The sequence below is a fragment of the Thalia democratica genome, chromosome 5 (genome assembly GCF_965202585.1).
Source record: "Thalia democratica chromosome 5, ktThaDemo2.hap1.1, whole genome shotgun sequence".
NCBI classification, from domain to species: domain Eukaryota; kingdom Metazoa; phylum Chordata; class Thaliacea; order Salpida; family Salpidae; genus Thalia; species Thalia democratica.
The window spans coordinates 26,533,345-26,556,806 of record NC_139169.1 but is presented as its reverse complement, the minus strand read 5'-3'; the positions used below and the strand labels follow the sequence as shown (position 1 = coordinate 26,556,806).

The 23,462-nt window shown below is 24.7% G+C and overlaps 1 protein-coding gene across 1 annotated transcript; it reads left to right on the top strand.

The window, feature by feature from the left end:
* Positions 1-482: 482 nt before the first annotated feature.
* On the top strand, positions 483-22,007 carry LOC145837194 (cyclin-Y-like protein 1). Its single transcript, XM_082944963.1, has 10 exons — positions 483-679; positions 2,740-2,814; positions 3,661-3,692; positions 6,302-6,408; positions 8,941-9,034; positions 10,931-11,050; positions 11,566-11,638; positions 14,980-15,073; positions 18,820-18,982; positions 21,167-22,007. Exons 1-10 carry the CDS (start codon positions 517-519, stop codon positions 21,302-21,304), a joined length of 1,059 nt encoding a protein of 352 aa, XP_082801089.1. The 5' UTR covers positions 483-516; the 3' UTR covers positions 21,305-22,007.
* Positions 22,008-23,462: the final 1,455 nt, after the last annotated feature.

Here is a 23,462-nt window from a genome sequence, read left to right as displayed (position 1 = left end):
CACTCTGAACCAAAAAGTATAAATATCTATAAAAAACTATTATCTATATTCTGAAAGTCTTAATATGTAAATAATACAGAAATAATAGCTAATAAATGTTATAACTATGGACAAAACATACAATAAAAATCTTCATCTTGCTAAATTTTTTATGCAAAGTAAAATAATTTTTTTACAATTTACTTTTCACAGGTGGTATAAATATCATTAAGTTTTATAACTTATATAGTTATAGAAAATTTTACTATATAAGATTCATTTAGAAAAAAAGTCATAACTATCTAAATTGTTTATAAAAATCAACTAGGCTAATCTTAATTAGTCAGCTAGGTAAGCAAAATAGTTCAAAGATAACAACTAGTAAAATTTATTAAGTATTTAAATTGATAATGGTATCAAAAAAGCTAAAAAAATCTTGTTAGAATTTGTAGCTGTAGTTGTATTAACACATAAGTACTTAACACATATATTATTTTAGCTATAACATTTAAAAACACCCAGTTTAGATGAAAATTTATGGGTAACAAACAGTGCAGGTTGTGCGTTTCAGCCTCGGGCAGCCCCCCTCCATCAAGAGAGAGAAAAGGTTCCGGTTACGTTCCGGTTGAGCGATCACAAGAATTAGCTGATCAGCAGCAACCAAACCTGCAGCACATCGCCGACAGGGAGAGAGTTGAAGGTTGGAAACATATTTTAATTTAACCTTCAGTTGTTCAAGTTTTCTTCACTCTTCTTTTTTTGGGTGGTTACATCATCCACCATTGCATAAATATTTTTCAAAAACAATTTTAGTTTGTCCTTCCATGATTCTGCTTAATTAGTGTTGTTTGGTATGAGTTTTTGTTTAAAAATTTTAAATGTTATGTTCTGTTTAACATTATTATTTTTAATAACATTATTATTTTAAGTTTTTTGAGTAGGTATATTGTTTGTTATGTTGTGTTTTTAATTTTAATAAAAAGGAAATACTTTGTAATTAATTTTTCTTTTAAAAAAGTTGATAGTTTAAGCTGAAAGCCTCTTCACATTTGTAGCTTTATTTTTCATTTTTTTTAGCCCAACTAAGTTTCAAAATACCTGAAGTAGTAAAGTACAATTTATAGTTATTTTTTGCTTCTACACTATTCCATTAACTACTTTTATTTTCAATACTACTATTAACATTGGCTTCTTTTTTACTGAATAATCACTTAAGCTTAAATTTCTGTAACTTGTTTGATAAGTTTGTTTTTTTTCTGTTTATTTACTGCAATTGTAAATAACGCATGTTTTTCACATTGATGTTTTTGTTTAAGGGCATAGGGGGGGGGGTAAACACTCTTTTTTGGTTTTTGATCTTATTTTATATAATTTTTACTAAACTAAAAGATGCTTTTTACAGATTTTAAAAATTCAAAATAACTTTTGAGATATAGCCGGTCAAAGTCGGAGGCAGCAATAGGATCCTTATGGGAGGCGCAAACTAAAACGGCAAATAACTAGAAATCACTAAAAATCTATCTCCTCTTACGTTTTTTGAGATAACTACCTCAAATTTTCAGGAAATGTTCCTTGATATATTTAGAAAATTCTGTCAGAACAGAATTTAAAAAAAAAAAAAAAGTAAAAGTTTTATAACAAAAAAAAAAATTTTTTGTTTATTTTTTATATAAAATTTTTATTTTCAAATTTTTTAAAAATTCCTTCCGACAGAATTTTTTAAATATATCAAGGAACATTTCCTGAAAATTTGAGGCAGTTATCTAAAAAAACGTAGGAGAAGATAGATTTTTAGTGAAATAGTCTATTTTTGCCATTTTAGTTTGCGCCTCCCATAAGGAACCTATTGTTGCCCCCGACTTTGACCGGCTGTATCTCAAAAATTATTTTGATTTTTAAAATCTGTAAAAAGCATCTTGTAGCTTAGTAAAATTATATAAAACAAGATCAAAAACCAAAAAAGGGTGTTTACCCCCCTATGCCCTTAATGCTTAACTTTTTAAACAGTTGTAACTGTATTAGCTGATTTGATAATTTTAAATTGTTCTTTATGTTGTTGTTAAAAAACTTAATTGTTTTATCTCTAAAACCTTTTCTCATTTAAAACTTTTATCTTGTTCTTCCAACTAGTTTGGCAAGCTATGCAGTAGAAGTAAGTTAAAGTTTTTTAAAGTTTAAGTTTTTGAGAATTTGATAACTAATTTATTTTTATTTATTACACTTTTGCCCACTAAAACATGTTTTCTTATTAACTTTTTATTAATGCTTACTAAAGTACTGTGACCTGCAAAGAACTTTTATTGTAACTGCTCATGGCTACAAACCTCTGTAATAATTTTTTCAGTGTTTTAAAAGTTATATTTTCTAGTTAAGCTAAATTTTATTCCAACCTAAAAGTTTATTTGAAATGTTTGTGCTAGATATATTCATAACTTACACAGGAACATTGTATAATAACTTTTTATTGTTAATATTAAGCTAAATACAGCAAAATAATAAATAATAATATCAGCAAAAAAAAATGTGTTATTATTGATATTTTTCTACTGCAGACTAGAGTTTTATAAGCCAAATAAAATTTAACATGACTGTAGTAGCTTCCGTATAAAGATGCATTACTGTTATTAAATATTCATGTCTGGGAACATAAGTTCCACCGTTGAAGGAGATGAATTTGAAATTGTTAATAAAACTAGCATTTTAAGATGCAATTTTCAATATTGAATAACTGAATGAACTTATAAAATCTTTTTTTTGCAGAACTTGACGAGACTCTCACTCCTTCGGATCATGTCAAGGCACAAAGCATTTTCATTCAGAAAAAATTCTCTGAACGTTTGTTTTTAATTTATAAAATTAACTTTTTAACTGATTTTATTTATTTAGTTAGTTATAAGTTGATTATTTGAAATCCTAATATTTTTTATTTTGAAAATTTCTAATTTTCATAAAGAACGAAGTACTAAGATTAATTTTAACCTATTTTCACAGATGAAATATTAAACATATACAAGTTTAACACATAATATTGAAAACAGTTATTGATTAAAATTATGTGAATATTTTAAGATTGATTAAGATATGAAGTATGAAAGAGAATAAAATTAAAATAGTTTTCATATTGAACCATCACTTTTTTCCATAATATGAGTGGTTTAATAAGAAAGCAAGGAAAAGTTTAATAATTAATTAGTTTATTAAACAACTTCTATCAGTAATTTTCCTTAAGTTTTAGACAAAGTATTTATCCAATTAATGGTATTACGGAAATCCCTGATTACTAATAAGTATCAAATACAGATGGTAAAAAAATAGTATTTCACTTAAAATTCTGTAGTTTTGCTTATTTTATTAATGTAATTTTAACTGACTAAGATTTTTTTTAAAACTCTTGTGCTATTTTTTCTAAAGATTTCACTAACTCTTTCAAATTTGTGCAACGACTTCTATTGTTTTGCAAAGAATTTATATTTAAAAAAAAAGAACAAGTTAAAAAATAGGGAATGTCCAAAAGCACAAAAATTGTATATATTTTGAATTTTTTTGTATCCATAATAATATGTGTCTATACTGTATCTATAAATACTAATGTTTATCTTTGCTAGATTTTTATACTTTACTTAATAGTTTTTTTTATTTCTCCTTTTTTTTAATTTTTTTACTAATTTTTATTAAATTCAGATGAAGAGAGGAGAAAATCTGGAATTTCTAAAGTGAGTGATTTTTTTATTGGATTGATAGTTTTAATACTATTTATTATCTTTTAAACAAAATATAGAAATAAACGTATTATAGATAATATAGTGTAATGTTTTTGATGACTTAACAATTTTTATAAATAAGCATAATAAAATTATAATGGGTTAAATATTATACTGAAAAAAAACCAGAGAAAAATATTTAAATATATGTTCTCATTTAGGTAAGAGTTGAAAAAATACTCCTTTTTATGTTTATCTATGTATATTGTTGTTATCATAAATTTTTAATTTACATTAATTTATTTTTACAATATAAGTAAAACGCATGAAAAAGATTATCAATGTTAAAGTTTGATAAGAATTAAAACAATTATATGTTTTTAGTTTAAGCCTTTTGCAGAAGTTAGAGTAATTTATATTTAAGTCGCAGATAGAGTAATTATAGTGTTCATTGTTAAACGAAACTATAATATTTAACCAAAAGATACATTAAAAATTACAATTTACCTATTATCTAAAGTTAACTTACTCATCATTTTTTTTTGTTCTTAAGGTTAAATTATATATTTTATCACTTTATTTTATTAAAAAAAACAGTTGTTTATAAACTGTCTGTTTTGTCAAACCGCTTAAAAGTTTTTCTATTTTCAGAATTAGTTTTGTATATTTTAAATTTTGTTTTTAATACTTTTTTTCAACACTGATGTTAATATGCTTAGTGGAAACTTTTTTTTGATTAAGTTTTAGTTTTTTAATATAAAAATTAATATACAGAGCTACTAACTATCATTATACTAGTAAGTTAAACATTTTTATTTTTTTCGCTATTTGTCTATCCTATTTAAAATTAAAACTTCAGTTCATAAATTGGTTTGAATTAAAAAATTGTAATAAAAAACTAATCTGTTTTTATTCCAAGTTTATAAAACAAAGTTTTGCTTGGAATTATATTTATCATCTGTAGTAGTTTCAAGGATTAATATATACTAATCCTTTCTATTACCACATAATCTCTGTACGGTAGTTTATATAATGATTTATCATTACATCATCTAATTTTATGTTTGAGTTTTACTTGTTTTGAAAATAAGTTTTTATTAAACAAAGAAGTCCTTTATTCCGAGCAATTTTTACTCTGTATCTACTTTATTCTTCAAAATATTCTTAACATTGGAGTAAATAAAGTTAATTTGATTAAAGTTTTAAAGCATTCAAATTTAAATTTTGTTGAAAACTTATTAATTTCTACTACTGTTAAAAAAGTTTTACATATAAGTTCAATTAAGTTATAAATTATATCTCATTTATAGATGTACAACCACTCATAAATGATTTACTTTTACCAAGAGTTTTGTTGTTAGTAAAATAAATTTTTGCTCTAAGTACAGATGATTATTGGTTTTAATATACTTCATTAAAATGCTGTTATATCCTATAAAGTTTCTAACAATCTCTAAACTTTTTTTAGTTATTAGTAAACTAAATTTTTATAAACAACAACATTGAAACTAGAAAGTACATATATACTAGTTTTAATCTAAAATGATATTTTTTTAGCTAGATTAATTGCTATTTTTTTACTAACTATTTGGTGTAATAAAATAATAAAAATATTAATTGTAATAAAGTTAAGTTTTTGAAACTAAGTTATAAATTCTTTTCTTGCAACTAAAATTGCTCTAAAATGTTAAAAAAATTAAATTAAAGTTTTAAAGAAATTAAACATTTTGTTATGTAAATTAACCTGTAATGAGCTGGTATATAAGCGTAAAAATTTTAAAAAGCTCGCATATCAAAACTCATAAAAGATAACCTTTTTGATGTATTTTTCATCAAGCTTTAAATTACAAACAGTATTTTGGTTTTGTATATGTCTAGTAAAACTTTTCAAAACGAGAAAATTATAAAGTTGAACTTTCATTTAAACATCAAAGTAAGTAATGCAACTTTAAACTGACACAGTCATGTAAGAAAATTTTAATTATAATATTTTTTTAATATTTGCTAATCTAGATAAACATTTTGGTTTTGATGAGTTTTGAAAATATCATGTAAAATACAGAACTAATTCATAAGGTTTTTTCAAACAATATTGATGTATAATTTACGTGACGCTACAATTGACGTTAAATTGCAATAAAAATGTTAAAAGTATAAAGTCAGAGCATATATCTAAGTTTTATAAGCTTTTCGAAGAATAAAAGACCTTGGTTATGTTTTTACAAAATTTCTTATTGTAAAGTTATTTGAATAGATAAAACAAAAAACAATAAAGCTTTTTGTTGCTGATTGAACATTATTTTACCTATTGTTTTTTAAACTTGATGATATCTCTGTAACAGCAGGTAACACATTTAATAATCAAAAGCCATCATACCTGCCTAATCACTATGGTCATAAGTGAAATTCAAGCTTTCATGCGTAAAGTTCAAATCACATCAAACAGAAGTGTAAAAAGCACATTAAATTTTTTAGATTCGTATTAACGATATTTTATCACAAAGCATTTATTGAAACTAACTTTCAATTATGCTGAATACAATCTGTTTGGTATATTTACTTGTGATGATTTGAGCAAATATGAGCTAATTACAATGGTAACTTACTAACAATTTATACAGGCTTCACCCCGCACAGTGTCGTTTCACAAGCGAAGAAGCAGCTGCTCCACGATATACATAGACGACTCCACAGTGTCTCAGCCCAACATCAAGTCGTCTATAAAGTGGTGGGTGATTGAATGTTTACAAGTGAAAATATGTAGGTCTTGGAAATGTTTTGAAGTTCATATTTTAACAACAGTTAAGATGACTGAACAAAAACTTTTTTTAAGGCGTATTATGTTTCTTAACAAGATTTAGTAATTACAAAAAGAAATTAAAGAAGATAAATCACAAGTTAATTTTTTTGAAAAACTGTATATTCATGTAGAAGTTCTCAAAATTAACAATTAATAAACCCTAAAAAAATTATTTCCGCTGTATAGATGTTGTTTATAAGACATAATTGAATATGCGTATACAGCATTATACTTTATGTGTGTAATGCATTAGTGTTTTAGTACATTAAACCTGTGTTTATCTTTTCATTAATATTTAATAACTTTAAAAGCTTTGCAACGTAAGTGACACCGTTAATGCAGTATCTTAGTTTATTTACTGTGTTATTATATGATGCTTAAGTATATTTTCATAATCAGTTTTATACTTTTGAAAGTATTTTGTATACTTTAGTAGTCTGATATACATGCATGCATTTAAAAAAAAAACTAACACAACAGTATATGCACGTCATAGCTACATCCTTGTTCTATGATTAGAGTAAACATTTTGAAACTTTTGTTTTACTCTTGTAACTTTGCAATTTACTGTTATAAAAACAGTATCAACAATTAGAAGTCTTTAGCTACAGTTATTAGGAGAACTTGTTATATTGACAGTTATTAGTTTGCTGTAAATGTGTGTGAAATTTATTGTTAATTTTAGAACTTGCTGAAACAAAGTTTGTATTAAGAAAAAAAAATTCCATGCATTAATGTATGTAATTTTTTGAAAATTCAAATCTAAGGGCTCTCATTTTTTTGAACAAAAATGTTATATATTTTATTATAAATAACTTAAATAACTTTGAAGACTTAAACAAATGTTAAATCGTAAAATTATTAATTTTATTCTTATTGTCAAAAGCCTATGTACATGATAAAGTCAATTTTTGTCTTTTTTAAATTATAATTGATTTTTAAAAGACATCATATGCCATTTAATCGGCTTTTAGTTATTTGCTACTTAAATTAAAGTTATAAAATAAGGTACGATATATGTTTTTAGGTTTGTAAAAATTGTCTTAGCACATTTTCATTTATTTGAATATTAATTTCTATGCAAAATAATTTTTACAACTACATTTAAGCTAATTTCTGAAATATGGTACGTTTAAAAAGGTCTATATAAAACAATAAAATAATAAAACCAAACAGCAAAGATAGCTGTTGAAAACTAATGTAAGAAATCACATTGACAAATGTTAAAAAAATGTTTTAATGAAAACGTTATCATTAATTTGTTGCCACTTTGTAAACGACAGTCGATGTAAATTTCAGACATGTGTTGCTTCAGACTTGCTAATTAATTTTGTCTCCTGGTTAAACTGCTACATCCTACTGTGGTCTAAAGTATTAAAATAATTGTAAACAGGAAATTGTGTGAATAGAGATAAGACTGTGGTATTGGTCATCTTTGTTGCAGCAATGTTGAGTTTAATTAAATCTAATCTTTTATCAAAATTCTAGGTGGTTTCAAATAATCTTTAAGAAATAAACTGAGACATTTGCTTTTTTTTGCAATTTTGTGTACAAGAATAGATCTATTTCTTTAGAGATTTAAACTTAAGATAAAGGGTAAAACAAAATGTAATGTTTTCTAAAACTCATAACGTTGTTTTAATATTTCATGTCAAAAAATGTCTAACTGTTTAAGACTCGAGCTTAATCTGAAGTTTTAATGCCTTTAAGGGCATAGGGGGGGTAAACACCCCTTTTTTGGTTTTTTATCTTATTTTATATAATTTTTACTAAGCTACAAGATGCTTTTTACAGATTTTTAAAATTCAAAACAATTTTTGAGATATAGCTGGTCAAAGTCGGAGGCAACAATAGGAACCTTATGGGAGGCGCAAACTAAAACGGCAAAAATAGACTATTTCACTAAAAATATATCTTCTCCTAAGTTTTTCGAGATAACTACCTCAAATTTTCTAGAAATGTTCCTTGATATATTTAGAAAATTCTGTCGGAACAGAATTTAAAAAAATTAAAAAATAAAAATTTTATATAAAAAATAAACAAAAAAAACAATTATTTTTTAGTTTTTTCGTTATAAAATTTTTATTTTTTATTTTTTTTTTAAATTCTGTTCCGACAGAATTTTTTAAATATTGCAAGGAACATTTCCTGAAAAATTGAGGTAGTTATCTCAAAAAACGTAGGAGAAGATAGATTTTTAGTGATTTATAGTTATTTGCCGTTTTAGTTTGCGCCTCCCATAAGGTTCCTATTGTTGCCTCCAACTTTGACCGGCTATATCTTAAAAGTTATTTTGAATTTTTAAAATCTGTAAAAAGCATCTTGTAGCTTAGTAAAAACTATATAAAATAAGATAAAATGCCTGAGTTCGAAATAAACCATAACAGTTAAAAAAATATTAGTGTGTTTTTTAGTTTTAAAATGGTTTTTTAAATTTTGTCTCAAATAATCGCTAAACAGTGTGGCAAATGCAGTCTACTTGCACATACACCACCCAAGAGAAAAAGAAAAACTTTTGCCTGAAATATTCGACGAAAAACTGCATCCTTTGACTGTGAGTTTATAATGTATTGAGTGTGATTATGTACAAGATTTTTTTAGTGTAGTTAAAACGAAATAAACGATTAAAACTAATAAAGTGAATAATTTGAATTTTTAAACATATGTGTAACTAATAAATAGTTGTTTTTAGTTAATTAAAGCATTTTAGCTGAAAATAAAATTTTGAACTGATGGATATTGTATAGTAGTTAAAAAGTAGTTTTGGACATTAGTCAGATAAAAAGGCTTTTGTTATTTGTCAAACTGAGAATTTTCACCTAATTAAGCTGATTTAAATTTTAATACATTTGAAAAAGTTAAAGCTGTGTATTTAAATTACATATTTGTTATATTTAAAACATCATTGTTTTATTTACTTTTAATTAATTTATTACAACCTTATAAGAACAAGCTGTTGTTATAAAATGACCCTTGTGTTATGTTAAATAATATGTATTTTTTAAGTTGAAAGTATACTAAAATTTAAAATAAATTTGCTTAAACAAGGATACTTGTATGCACAACAACGAAGTAGTTTGTAGTAGTTAATGTTCACGCGGGCCATATAAATTATGAATATCTTAAAGATTTATTGATCTGTAAATAAAGTTAGCAAGGTAGTTAACCGTTAGGCATAGGAGCAATAAAACTTAATTGGTTTATTGTTAAGAGCTTGTGCTTGTTTTGTAATGAACTGTGTTGTATAACGTTTATGACTTGCATTTGTTTATTTAATAGTTTACTTTAATCTTATTGTTTTTGGAATGTTTTTTAAGAATGTTTTTGTTTATTTCATTAAATTTCAGTATTATTAGAAAGTATGATATAAGTTTTATAAGCGTGCTTGAAATTGCTGTAATTATTTTTATTTATGCTTTTTTATTTTTTTTATTGCTTCTTAACTCTATAGTCGTCTAGAACGAATTATTTTATAACTTATGGTTTTAATCAGAAAAGTTTATAAAAGTTATATGTTAAAAAAAAAACTGTATATCAATAACAATTTTCAAACCTAAAGTTTTATAATGATAAAATATAATAGTAAAGTTATTAAAAATTAAGCTTAATAATTGCTTTATAAAAAAGAAACAATTAAAAGAAAAGTTTGAGGTGTTTCTTCCAAAAATACATTAATATATTATACTTGTTTGATACTATATTTAACGTTATACATAACTAGTTAATTATTTGACCAAGTTCAATGAGTTACATTGGTAATGTTAGTTTAATTACAAGTTTTATTGACTGTCCACTACTAGATCATCTTGCATTAAGTAATCATTACGTCATAACAGCCAAGTTCAAGTGTTAAAAACCGTTTAAATATGTTGTTTGTTGTAAATTTTTTATAAATGGACATGACGGTATTGAAATACACTTGCATTAAATATTAATCCGTTTAAATTGCTTTGAACTTTAAAGTTGTAAATATATTTATTTGAAAAAGGGATAGTTCTAATTGGTTTCTTTAAAAACTTCTCCAAACTTTTGATAAAGTTATTTGAATGATGATTTTGTATTTGGGTATAAAAAGGGTAATAATTAAATTTCTTCTCTAGTATGAACTAAGTTTTGCTTAACATTGTGCTAAGGCCATTGGGGGTGAGTGTATTTTTTACAATATATAGCATTGGCTATTATTAGCTTGTAGTATGAACTATAAATATTTTGTATGATATGAAGTTATAATTTAAATTTTAAAATAAAGTCAGTTTAAAAAAGTTTCAGTACAAACATAGGAACTGAATTTTTATTTAGTTATCTGGAAATATTGCAGAGTGCAAATTTCAATTTTATTCTTAAAACTGTTTTTTTTTTAACTTAAGAACTCTGACTTGTATTCATAATCTATATGTTATTACAAGTATGATACATCGAACAAAACTCAAATAAAAAAACATTGCAACAGAAAGAAGCGGTTCCGTCGAATTATGACGTAATAAAGCCGGAACAGCGGCACATATACAGGTTCATCAGGACGCTGTTCAACCAGGCGCAGTTGACCGCCGAGTGCGCCATTGTCACCCTTGTTTGTTTATTTGTTTTATTAATACATATTTACTATTTTTTATTTAGTTTTATTTTATATTTCAAAGATTTATCAAGATTTATGAAGAAGTAAACACTATTTAAGAAGTCGTCTGAGCTATCTTGTTCTTTAATTGATTAAGACTTTTTTGTTTAAAGATATGTTTATATTTATTAAAGCTTATGACTAACACATAGTTTTAATTAACTTCATTTAATTTTTTATAAAGTTAAATTGTTATAAGTGTCTTCAATTTAAATTTAACTTAGGTTATTGTTATACAAAGTATTTGAAAAATGAGAAAAAAAAAGCACAAATTAGTTGGCAATTGTAAAGACATTTATTAAATCTAAACAACCTTTGTTTGTGATAACATTTGTGTTTACTAATGTAGTTAAAAACAACAATTTAATTTTGCTTCACCTAAATTTTAGCATTTTCTTCAATTTAACTTGACATTTAGAAGTAATTCAACCAATTTCACAACTAATTTGAAATTAGTTTCATTTTAACAGATCTACGTAGAAAGACTTCTAATTTATGCTGAAATTTTGCTGTGTCCGGCCAATTGGAAGAGAATTCTTCTTTGTTAGTTTTATATGTTTAAAAAAAGGTTTTGACCTTTTCGAAATAAACGGTTTACCAATTAACAAGATATCAAATAACTAAAACAAACGTTTTAAAGCAAATACATTTCTACTCAAATAAAAACAATTTGAATGTTAGGTATAAAAGTAACTTTTTTTTTATATAATACTTTTACTCAGTACTTGTTTTTTACATTTTGTTTTTTTTGATGATAACTTTTTAGGTTTAATATTTTACAGTTTTTAATTGCAACACAAATATTCAGTTGAATTTGTAAGTAATGAAAACAAAAATTTTTAAAGTATAAAACAGTATATAGTATACATGTTTGAATAAATATAACAAATGTAATATTTTGTTTTAGTTATATATTATAACATTGTTGCTTTAGTTTTTTTTTCATACTTTTTAGAAAAAAAATTGTACAAGATTATCATACCTTCAACATTAGGGAACACACATCGGAGCTCTTTGCTCTACTTTTTAATGTTTATAACTTGCTTTTTGTAAAATTTTACTTCAAAGAGTAGTCGACTTATCTTTATGGGCTGTTTTGGGGAATTTTTTCTTACAGTTCTTCAAAATCTCCATTATTATAAACATCAAACGTGTATTTGATAAATCACCAAATTATATCAAACTGGAATAACCCGCACTGAAATATCGACAAGTTTTTCTTTTATTCAAATCAGTTATTGATTTTTATTGTGAGCGTTTTATGACGCATTTCATATTTGAAAATATTTATTCCTAATCTATTTTTTTCATGCCAGTCAATAAAATAGTTTAAATTATAATCAATGTATAACACCTATTTCATTCTTACCGTAGTGTTAATTTACAAAAAATCTAAAAACATATATATTGCTGAAAAGTTAGGGTGCACGACTATTTAAATTCGGACAATTCAAATTCCGACAGTTCAAATTCCGACAATTCAAGTTCTTAAAACATATTGAAAGGGCCACATCCATTAAAGTAATGTATATTTGTCAAATATAAAAAATACATGCGTAGGTCCTATAAATATCTACAAGCCATTTTTTTCTTTTGTAAAACATTAAATATTTTAGTGATATGTCTTAAATAAAGTAAAAAACATAGTTATTTTTAGTAATTTTAAAATAAAATATTTTAGATTTTGCAAAAAAAGAAAAAGTGGCTTGTAGATTTTAATAAGATCTACACATGTATTTTTTCAAACTTATATTACTTTTTCAAATACAGTCTTTCAAATATTATTTTAACAATTTGAATTGTCGGATTTTGAGTTGTCCGAACTTAAATTGTCATATAACCAAAATTTATATAAAATTTTCTATTTAAATGATACAACGGGATTTACTTAATACGTCATGATATGTATTTCTGTAAAATTCTACAAAAATTTGCCAACAAAATCCAATTGCTATGATACCTGACGCTTTTATGCGTCACAACGGCTGTCAGTAAAATTGAAAAACCTTATTTTTGTAATATATAATAAGCATTTGTATAATTATACTTGCTATTTGTCAATTTTTAAAAGTGTTCAAAATAAGCCATCAGTTCAGTTTGTAAGTGATTTTTGTTGTTTTACTTAAATTAGAGTAAATCAGTTGATTAAGAGCTTAGTTTCAAAATGAATTTTTCTATATTTTTTTAACTTAAAGATTTCTTAATTGAATTAATAGTTAATATTAAGTTACGTCTTTGGTACAACCTCGGATGATTTTTACTTAAATAACTAAACATAACTTTTTTGAAAACTGAATTCAATAAAAAAAGATGAAATTCATGAAAATTAAAAATAAAAGGTCAGCGTGTTTGTAAGTTCAAAGTGTTGGAAACAACGCAAGCAAGCATTTTTCTACCTAGTAGAAGCGGCAACTTGCATATTTAAACTAGTTAAGATAATCGATTTCTGAGTGCTTTCAAATGACTTTGGTTTGTGCAAGTTTTGATAAAAGGATTTAAATACTAATGTTGTAGTAACTTTTTCTCGCAGTTTTTTTAACAAGTCGAATGCATTGTTATTGATTCAGGCTTATCATTTTATATATATATATATATATATATGTAATTACAATACTAAAATTTTAAAATAAATATAATTGAAATGTTTTTGAACTTTAGTTTTCTGTAAAATTATGCCATACAGGTGCCTTGCCGATTTCTTTCATAATTCAGTCTTATCAAAAAAAATTTTTTATATCTTATTTCTTATTTGAGGATATATCTTTACTTGTTTGTTTTGTATGATAATAAAAACATTTTATTTACCTAAATTTATAAAACTTTATAGGAAAATTGTGGACAAGTCAAAAGGAAACATTTATTAGAAAAAACTTAATGTTTCCAAAAATAAAAACTAAAGGTGTGATAATTACGCTAATGAAAACAACTAAACAAAATTAAACAAACTAAACAGCAAAGTTTATTTAAAACCATTCTCTTACTTTAACAACAGTTTTTATAAGATTGAAACTTTCATACTGTTGTTTTTATTGTGTTGTTTGGTTTTTTCCGTCGTTAAAAATAGAAAGATTTTAAATATTTTTAGTCAATGATAAATTGTTTTAGGTCGTATTATGTTTATTGAATTTTAGCCTTTGCGATATTTTAAGCACAAAAATTTTAGTTTGAAAATACTCCAATACACAAAAGTATTTTATCAAGCCAAATCAATACTTTGTTTTCTCCCTTGTAGCTGTTTACTTATGTTTGTGTTAGACAAAAAAAAAAGAAAAACTGTAAGTTGCCAAAAACGAAATACCAGGTAGAAGTATTGCTCTTCAGTTGCCAAAACTGATGTTTTAAGTCTGTTCAAAGTTCAAGTAATGATAGTTAGCTTTCCAAGTCTAGTTTTTATTAACTCTTAGGTTCAATTTTCAACATTAAGTGTAGTATGGCTAATCATTTATTTTTGTATTTTTTTGAAATACAATATGTTCGCCTCATTAATTTTACATTAAAAATTACACGGATTTAGTAAGACACAACTATTTTTTTATGTGACTACTGCTAGGCTAAATAAATGAAATGTTGTAATTTGCTCGATATTTTACATCATAACTAGTTAGTCGTTTATAAAAATTAGAAAAAATATTTTTGTTTTAAAGATTTAAGTAACTAAATTTTGTCAACTACCATTAAATTTACCATAAAAGTATTTACTATCTAGAACTAATTATCGTAAAAAAAAGTTTAAAAGCTGAAAATGTCTAACTAAATTTTTCGTTATTCCAAACATATTGTTACCTATCCAACTTTGAGGTTAAAAATTAAAGCATTCTTTTTACTAATAGATCTGACCAATTTCACCTAAATTGTATGCAAGTTACTAAATTACGTGGTTTCAGGTGCAATACTGCTGTCAAGCAAGGTTTGGGACGATCAGGCGGTGTGGAACGTGGATTATTGCCAGATACTAACCGACGTCACTGTCGAGTCCATGTGAGTTTTTATAAAACGTGTAGGTAGTAAAAGTGCTTGAATTTATAGAAAACAAGCATCAACACAACACAGCTGTGTAAAGCACACTAGTTTTGTGTATCTTTTTGAATAACGTAGATTTTTTTAAATTGCTATTCAATTCACATCTGCACTCGGCAGCTTATGCTTTGTGTAATTATAATATATAAAATAAAAAACTTCAAAAAAATATTGATTTTATCACTAACTATCAATACTATTTAAAAAATTTTCTTGCTTGCTGTAATTTTAAAGGCCGCTTAAACTTTACTGATTAGTTTAAAAAAATGTTAGGAAAGTTTTTTATCGATTGGGGTCTGTAACAAAAAAGTTGCTACTAAAACATTTTCATTTATTGTAAATAAAAGCTTCTTTTTTCTTGGCGCTGATCGAATTGCCAATTGAAAAGTTTAATTGCTCGGAAACTTGACACTTAAAATTCCGATGAACAAATTGAAATCATTAAATACTCGCTTTAGAACGGAAGTAGTTAAAAATAAAGTTTCAAATGTTGACATATTTGTAGTTTTTTTAGAACGAAAAAGCGAAGTTTTCTTTTAATTGTCGAAATTAAGTTGTAATTTTTATTTATAGATTTTCAAAAGTTTAGCTTCGAAAAAGTATAGTAACTTCATATGTTCCATTTTTAATTTCAATTTTTACGTTTTGTTGTTTACCAAAATTTCAACAACTTGTTTTAATTAGTATAATCAATTGTTGTTATAAAAGTTTAAAATTATTAAGTTAACTTTGTATGTTAACTACACATGTGCTGATTAAAGGTGCTTTCAGTAAAACTGATCAACAAATAGTAATCAAAAGTATTATTTATTATTTCAACAATATAATGATATTTTCATCTTGAGTAATATTTTTATATTATAATCTCAGTTCTCATGTGTAAAAAGTAGTTTTATAAGTAGTTACATATGTTTGCATGAAACTTATTACAAACTGTTACATTTTATCTTTGTTTTAAAAGTATAAAGAAATATTTAACGAGCTCAAAACTGTTATCGTGGTATAAATAAACTATATACAAATAATATGTAGTTAGATACATATATATGTATAAATCTCATTTTACAAACTGCCTGTACACATCTTTTTTTGCTTTGAAAGTGTAAAGAAAGTATTCAACTAGCTCAAAGCTGTTTGTAAAAAGTAACCAGGATATAAATAAACACTGAGTTAGATATCCAATTATGCACCTCGTAGTATTTTAACACTGCTATAATAAACGTTGTGACGTAATAATTAACTCATTAAGAAGTTATTTGCGTATTTTCAACACCTTACTGTGTTGTTTTGTTGTGAGCATTCAACGCGACAGTGGTAATTACTAATTTAAATGTCGTTTATGGAAAGTAATAAATATTTGTCAATGAAAAAGTTTAACATGTTCGGAAAATGAGCAGTAACCTTGTTCACTTGGTAAAAATTTTCAAGTTATTTTTTAAGCTTTAGGCAGTATGTTTTGTTGTGGGAACAATTTAACAACTAAAACAGCAAGTTTTCAATCAATTGCAAATTAATTAAAAAGTACTTGAACTTTTTTGTTTGTATAAACTTCAAATATGCTTTCCATTCATGCTTTTGACAACGTTTTGTACGTGACTTGACTAAACATTCACTTGTAGTTTAGAAATAATTTATTAAAAACGTGTTCCTTTGAATTATTTATGATTAAGTTGTACCCAAATTGAACTTGAGGACGTAGGCCAAGTTAGGTCATCATAATGTTTTATTGTAAAACCTTGTTAAACTTCCTTGCTAATTTGAAATAGAATTTAGGTATTGTTATATATTTTGTAAATTTTTTCCTGACATGAAAATATTTTATACGTATAAACAATATTAGTTTTCGAATTAGGGTTTTATAACATTGACTAGATTTAAAATTGTGTAAAGTACCATTAGAGTTTTGTTCTGTAATTGTATGAAAAATGGTCATTTTAAATCAAAGAAGCAGACTTCTAAATATAACAAAAATAATAATATTCTATAAGTACACAATAAATTTATTTACATATACGAAAGTCAGACTGTGCGTAGTGAATGAAATTAAGCAAAAATCCAGACTTTCCCTTTTTAAATATTGATTTTGCTACAATGTTTTTTGCAAAGCAACTTGTTACAATTTTCATCTGAATTCCACATTTCTTCTTATAATTTTATTTCAACAAAATTCAAGTATTTTTATTAAAAAATCATTTGAGAAATTTTTAACTAAAAAAAGGGCTGTTAAAATTTCCTTATAATCATTAAAATTATTAAGTTACTTGTATAGTTAAGTTATTTAAATCAAAAATTAAATTTTTTATAAAAATGTCGAAAAATAAAGTTAGTTAATGAAAACTATAAGCAGGAAAACTTGATGTTTTTTCTTGTATAAAGAAGTTGGCTTGAAGTGAAAACTTCTATTTAATATTTTAGTTGTACATTGTATTTCAAATTGTGAATACTTTTATTGTAATAGATTGCTGGTATTTACTTTTCGGTAGTTGAAAATATGAAAATTAGTTTTTGAGTTTAATGTTTAAATTAAGTAAAATAGAAACTAAAAATCAAAACATATAATATTGAAATAGAAAATTCAAAAGCTTAAAGCACTTGGTTTACACATGTTATTTTATTAATGTCGCGTTTTTCTTGTTGTTATTCAAATATTTTTTTAGTATTTATAAATTGTTTTAACACTTTAAATAACAGTAAAAGAAAAGTTTTTTATTACATTATAAATACTTTAGTTCTCATAAAATGTTATGTTTTACTTAAAACAAAGCTAGTTTAAAACTACAAAGTTATCTAAGTTGATATTTGATAAGTGGATCATATTTTTTCAATGCGGAAGCTGTACTTAATTAATTTATAATGTTTTGTATTTACTTTCCAATTTGCAATGTAGTTTATTAATACTCTTTAAGTAGATTGTTTATTATGTTTTGTTTAACGTATTTTGAATGATAGAATACATAAAAATTAAGTTTTTACAAACAAAAAAATTTCTTCGTTTTAAATTTTAGAATTTCATATCACTTTATTTAATTTTTATTTAAAATGTTTTAAATATTTAGTTTAACTTTCTATAACTATATTTTATAGTTTTGTTTATGATGTTAGTATCATAATATCAAATCTTTTACTAATACTTTGAAATATTTTTATTCAGGGTTTTGAATCAAGTAGACTTAGCATACATTTTACAAAAGCTTGTACTACATAAAACAAAATTTTAAAGTTTTATTAGTTTTTATACAGGGTTGCCACAAAACCTGGATCCCTGGAAAAACCTGGAATTTGAGAAATTTTGAAAAAAAAACCTGGAGTTTTAAACAATTTTTATATTTTAAGTAGAAAAGTTTTCAATGTTGTTATACTACTTAACACAGTATTTAAACTTTAAGTAGACCAAAAACCAGTGGCAACTCTGTTTTATAGTAAAACTTACAAATACTTATCAATAGTTATTCAGCTAAGTTTTTTAAGTTACATTACGCTTGTAAAAAGTTTAACCTATTTAAGTAGTCAATAGTTATTTTTTTTTTATTTAATTAAATCATTACTATTCGGCTATTTATTTAAGGCTATTTTAAAATACAGTAGACAATAATGAAGTTTTACACAGAGGTTCCAATCAGTAAACAAAACAACAAAGCATCACACAATTGAAACGGGGTTGGTAATTTTCACAGGAACCAAATAACTCGTAAATAATTTTCACACAGGAACGAGATGGAGCGCAAGTTTCTGGAGCTGATAAACTTCAACATCAACGTGCCGTCGTCGGTGTACGCCAAGTACTACTTCGACCTGCGGACGATCGCGGAAGAGCAGAACTTGCTGCTCAGCACCGAGCCCCTAGATAAGGAGAGGGCGCGGAAGTTGGAGGTATTTTGTGTTTCGATTGTTGTTTGAATAAGTTGAACAAGTGATAAATATGTTTTTCTATCTCCAAGGGCAGTTCAAAAATTGTTGGTAAACTCAGACTTGTTAAAAATATTTTTTAAGTTTAGCTCTTTTTTAAGAACTTATTTTTAATCTAAAGCTTTAGGAAGTTATTAATGAAATTGAGGGCTGTGTAAATAATAACACTAAATATATTTAAAATAATAAATACAATAATGAAAAAAAAGTGATATGAAATATTTATGAAATTCAGTTTATTGTATTTAAAGTTTTAATGAAAATAAGATTAAAAGTTTATTTTGTTTTACAAAATTCTTATCTATTCCTACGGTAGTTTGAAAATTACGATCTAGTCTGAGATTGTTTAGATTTAGAATGTAGTTTTTAAGTTAAACTTATTTTTGATTAACAAAAATATTTTTTATCTAAAACAGTAGGAAACTATGAATGTGAGAACATTAAAGAATCTGTAATAATTTAGGGTTACTGCATTTTAAACCTTTGAGTTTAATAGTATTCTAAAAACCTAGGTTAATTAAAAATTTTTAAGGTTGTCTATGAATATGTAAAGATTTTGTTTATTTTTCAGCTTATTTTAACCATTGTATTATTTACTAGCCGTGTATTTGTTTATTAAAAACTAGTTTTATGAAATCTAGGGTAAACATATTAAATTGTTTACTTAGGCTTGAGTTTTACGTTTAGAGAGTTACAAATAATTAAGCACTTAAAAAGTTTATGTATCAATTTTAATTTCGCAAAAAATACCAGTTAATATTTCAAAGTTGTGTTTCAAATCCACTGTAAAACTAGAGATAAAGTATTTAATTTTATTAATGTTTATATTTAGTTTGCTCATCTTACTAATTTTAATGTTCACATTAGTTTAAAAAAAGTATTTTGTAATTTATTGAATATTTGTAAAGTATCATAAACACTTAACTTAAAATTTTAAATGGTAGCAATTGTAATGTTTTAACTTTTAATTAATATACAAAATACTTATTTATTACATAATAATAAACAAATTATCACAATTTTTAAAAAGTATATAGATGCTTTAACAGCCTCTGTACTAAAGCAAAACATTTTAAAGCCTTATTTTTAAGTATAAAATATTAAAGTAAAAGAAAGTGAGGGCTTAAACTTGTTTCCATATCCTCTGAAATTATTCAAAAATAAATTAAAAAATAAAATAGAAAAGGAGTTTGTTTAATTTAGATATATTTTTTAAATACCGATAGATAATAAAAAAATAAATACACACACACACTATACTAAGAAAGAATAAAATTTCTTTACATACCATCAGATTTAAATTTCAATTCAGTATAAGAAGCATTTAACTTATTTTAATTTCTGCACATCTGTTTTTCCAAAGGTAAATAGTTAGATTTTCGAAATATAATTTTAGTTTGTACCAATTTATTTTCTACGAATAAGAATAATATTATATTAAATTTTTGTATGTGTTTTCAATGAGTGAATATTAAGAAAAAACAAATAACTTAGAAAAATCTTTGTTTTTCGTGGTTTGTGTTTATAAAGTTTAAATATATTTTTGTTTATAATGTAAGTTTTGCGGTTTGAACAATTTCATCTTTTTGGAGCGGAAAAGTTTTCTCTCTTTGATATTTAATTGCATAAACAAATAAAATAAATTTGCGTACAATTTTTTTGTTTACGGTTAAAGTTGATATACCTCAATGATTTCTATTTTTATGCACAAAACTTTATTTTCAATAATTTAGCACTTACAAAAATATTAATGAATATCCTTGATGTCTACTAGTTCTATTAAACTAAAAAAACAATAAAGTTAACAACTTTTGTAGTAAACTATTTTATACAATATCATTTAAGTTTATTTTTATTACAGCAATTTATGGAATCTTATTAAATTTTATGGAAATTTTTAATAATTATAGTGCTTCAAAATTGTAGATGCTTAATTATTTAAAATAAATTGACATTTTCAAGAGAAAAACTTGATGCATGATTTTTTCTATCTTCATTCATTTCTAATGCCAATTTATTTTTCTTTTTTTTTAAGTTTTAAAACTTTAGCGTTTAATTTTTTAGCCCAACTTTCTGACAATTTAACCTTCCAACATATATAACGTATATTTGCGTACAAAACTCACTGAATTTCAAACACTTTTCCAGGCCACATCAAATTCGTGCGAGGCCCGGTTCAAAAACGGCCAGAATGGTTCGAATAAAAAATCCCCTCTGTTGAGAAGTTTGAGCCAGGACCATCTGCTGCTCGGTCAGCAAAAGGAGGTCAGCATCGTCATTTCGTAAATTGTCATTATTTTTTAAACGTTATTTTTTGCCAATGGATGCATTTTCTGTTGATAAGTTAAAAGTTTGCAATTATATTTTTTTAATCTGAGTAAAAAAAAACTTTTAACTTTAGGTGAATGAGTGCTCAGGTTTGGAATGTTTTTTTCAAGTTTTAGTTTAAGTTTTTTCTATTTATTAGAGCCGTTTTAAATGATGATTTTTTAATAATCATGTTTTTTTTTTAATTTATCAACGGTTGTACTTTTAAAATGAAAAATGATGCTTTTTTTTTTGTGAGTTCAAATACACAAAACACACTTAAGAGAAAAAAAAAACTTTTAAAAATAGTTTTTACTGTACAAAATACAGTAACACTTTTGTCTGTTTATGAATATTTCAACTTATGAAATTATTAGTGTTAATTACTATTAAATAAAGTTCAAACAATACTTATATTTTATACACAGTAATCAAAGTTTTACGAATATTGAATAATTTTTTATGCTGCCAATTTTTTTTTTTAATGGCGTCCACTTGAGAGTCACTTTCAAAATAAAATCTAATCAAGTTATTGCTGAGCTTAATTAAATCAGTAAATTAATTTAATCACTTTTGATAATGTTTTTTTTTCTAATTATGCTTGTACTTATAATTTTTAAACTTATCTTAGAGTGAGAAATTTTAACAAAAGTAAAAATTTTAACAATAACTAATTGTGTAACTGACTTAATTTATGTTTTCGTGCACTTAAATTTTTCAACCACTTTTTATCTTACAAGTTGACAGTGAATGATAAAAGTGTTTCGTTCAAATATTTTTCCTTGTAATTTATCCTCTAGATCAATTTTATATTTTCTATTGCTTTAAATTTGAGCTGGTAACTTTGCTTTCTCCCAGTTAAAAGATTAATTTTGATATTGCTAGAAAAGTAATAACAATAAAAACAGTAGTATTTTTATATATTTTGTTCCTTTTTTAATAATTTGGTGCTTTCGTATTTTTAACGAACTAATTAAACTAAACTGTGAAAGTTTATTTATCAAATTCTTACCAGCTAAATCTAGTCAAATACAATAAATAATAAAAAATTTTTCTTTAAGTAATTATCAATAATCTTAAATAAGCTTGTACCAGTTTTGCTTGTCTTACTGTGAAAATGGATACAAAATCAAAACAGTTATCTAAAACTTAAAAGTAAGTAATGAATAAAAAATTTTATTTTTAGAACTCTACACTCTCTACAGTTATGTCATAATTACTAGTAAATCTTTGATGCTTTTCTGATTTTTTAAACTGTTTAGAAGCAAATATTTTTTCACAGTTTTTAATTTTTGTATTTCTTCTTACTGTTTCTATTTATCGCCAAAAAAATAAAATAAAATTTTTACTAATTGCTTGCTTATATAGCTTAAAAATAGTATTGAAGTTGGTGTAGTAAAAAATAAAGTAATTTTGTTTTTAAAGTTGGTAATCAAAAAATATTTGTATGGTAGTAACACAACTTAAATTAATTAAATATTGCAACAATTTGAGTAACTTGATTGGCAGAATTTAAAGAAATAAGTTAGTAGGGTTGTTAAAAAACTGGAAAAACCTGAAACTTTGAACAAAAATCACAAAAAAAATCTGTAATTTTGAACATTTTTAACCTGTAAAATAATAGAACTGTGATTAATACAAAAAATCTATCATATACAATAAATTATGTTTGTACCATTTGAAGTTTTATTTGTTATAAAACACGTTTAAAGTACCAACTATTGTTTATTGAACGAAAAAAAAGCGCTCAAATATTTCGTCCAAGGACCTAGTGTACGAAAAACCTTTCGGTTATCAAGTCATACACCAGGATACAGTTTAAAGTCATGTCCATAACAGCATCTTTTTAACCCTTTTGTGCTATGTAAGAATACCCTAACTTCAAACTATCTAAACTAAAAATGGACAAAAACCTTGTCGAAAACCTGGGAGTAGTTTCTTAAAATATTTTGGCAACCCTAGATATACCAAAAGATAAATATTATAAAGTTAGTTTCATATTGTTTACAAATGAAATTGGGTTCACCTTTACAAATCTTTGCCATTAAAAATAAACACCAAAGCGTTTTATTAAGACACTTTTGCTTGGCGTCAGTTTGGTACAAATTTTAATTTTTTTTTACTATTTTTGTTACCT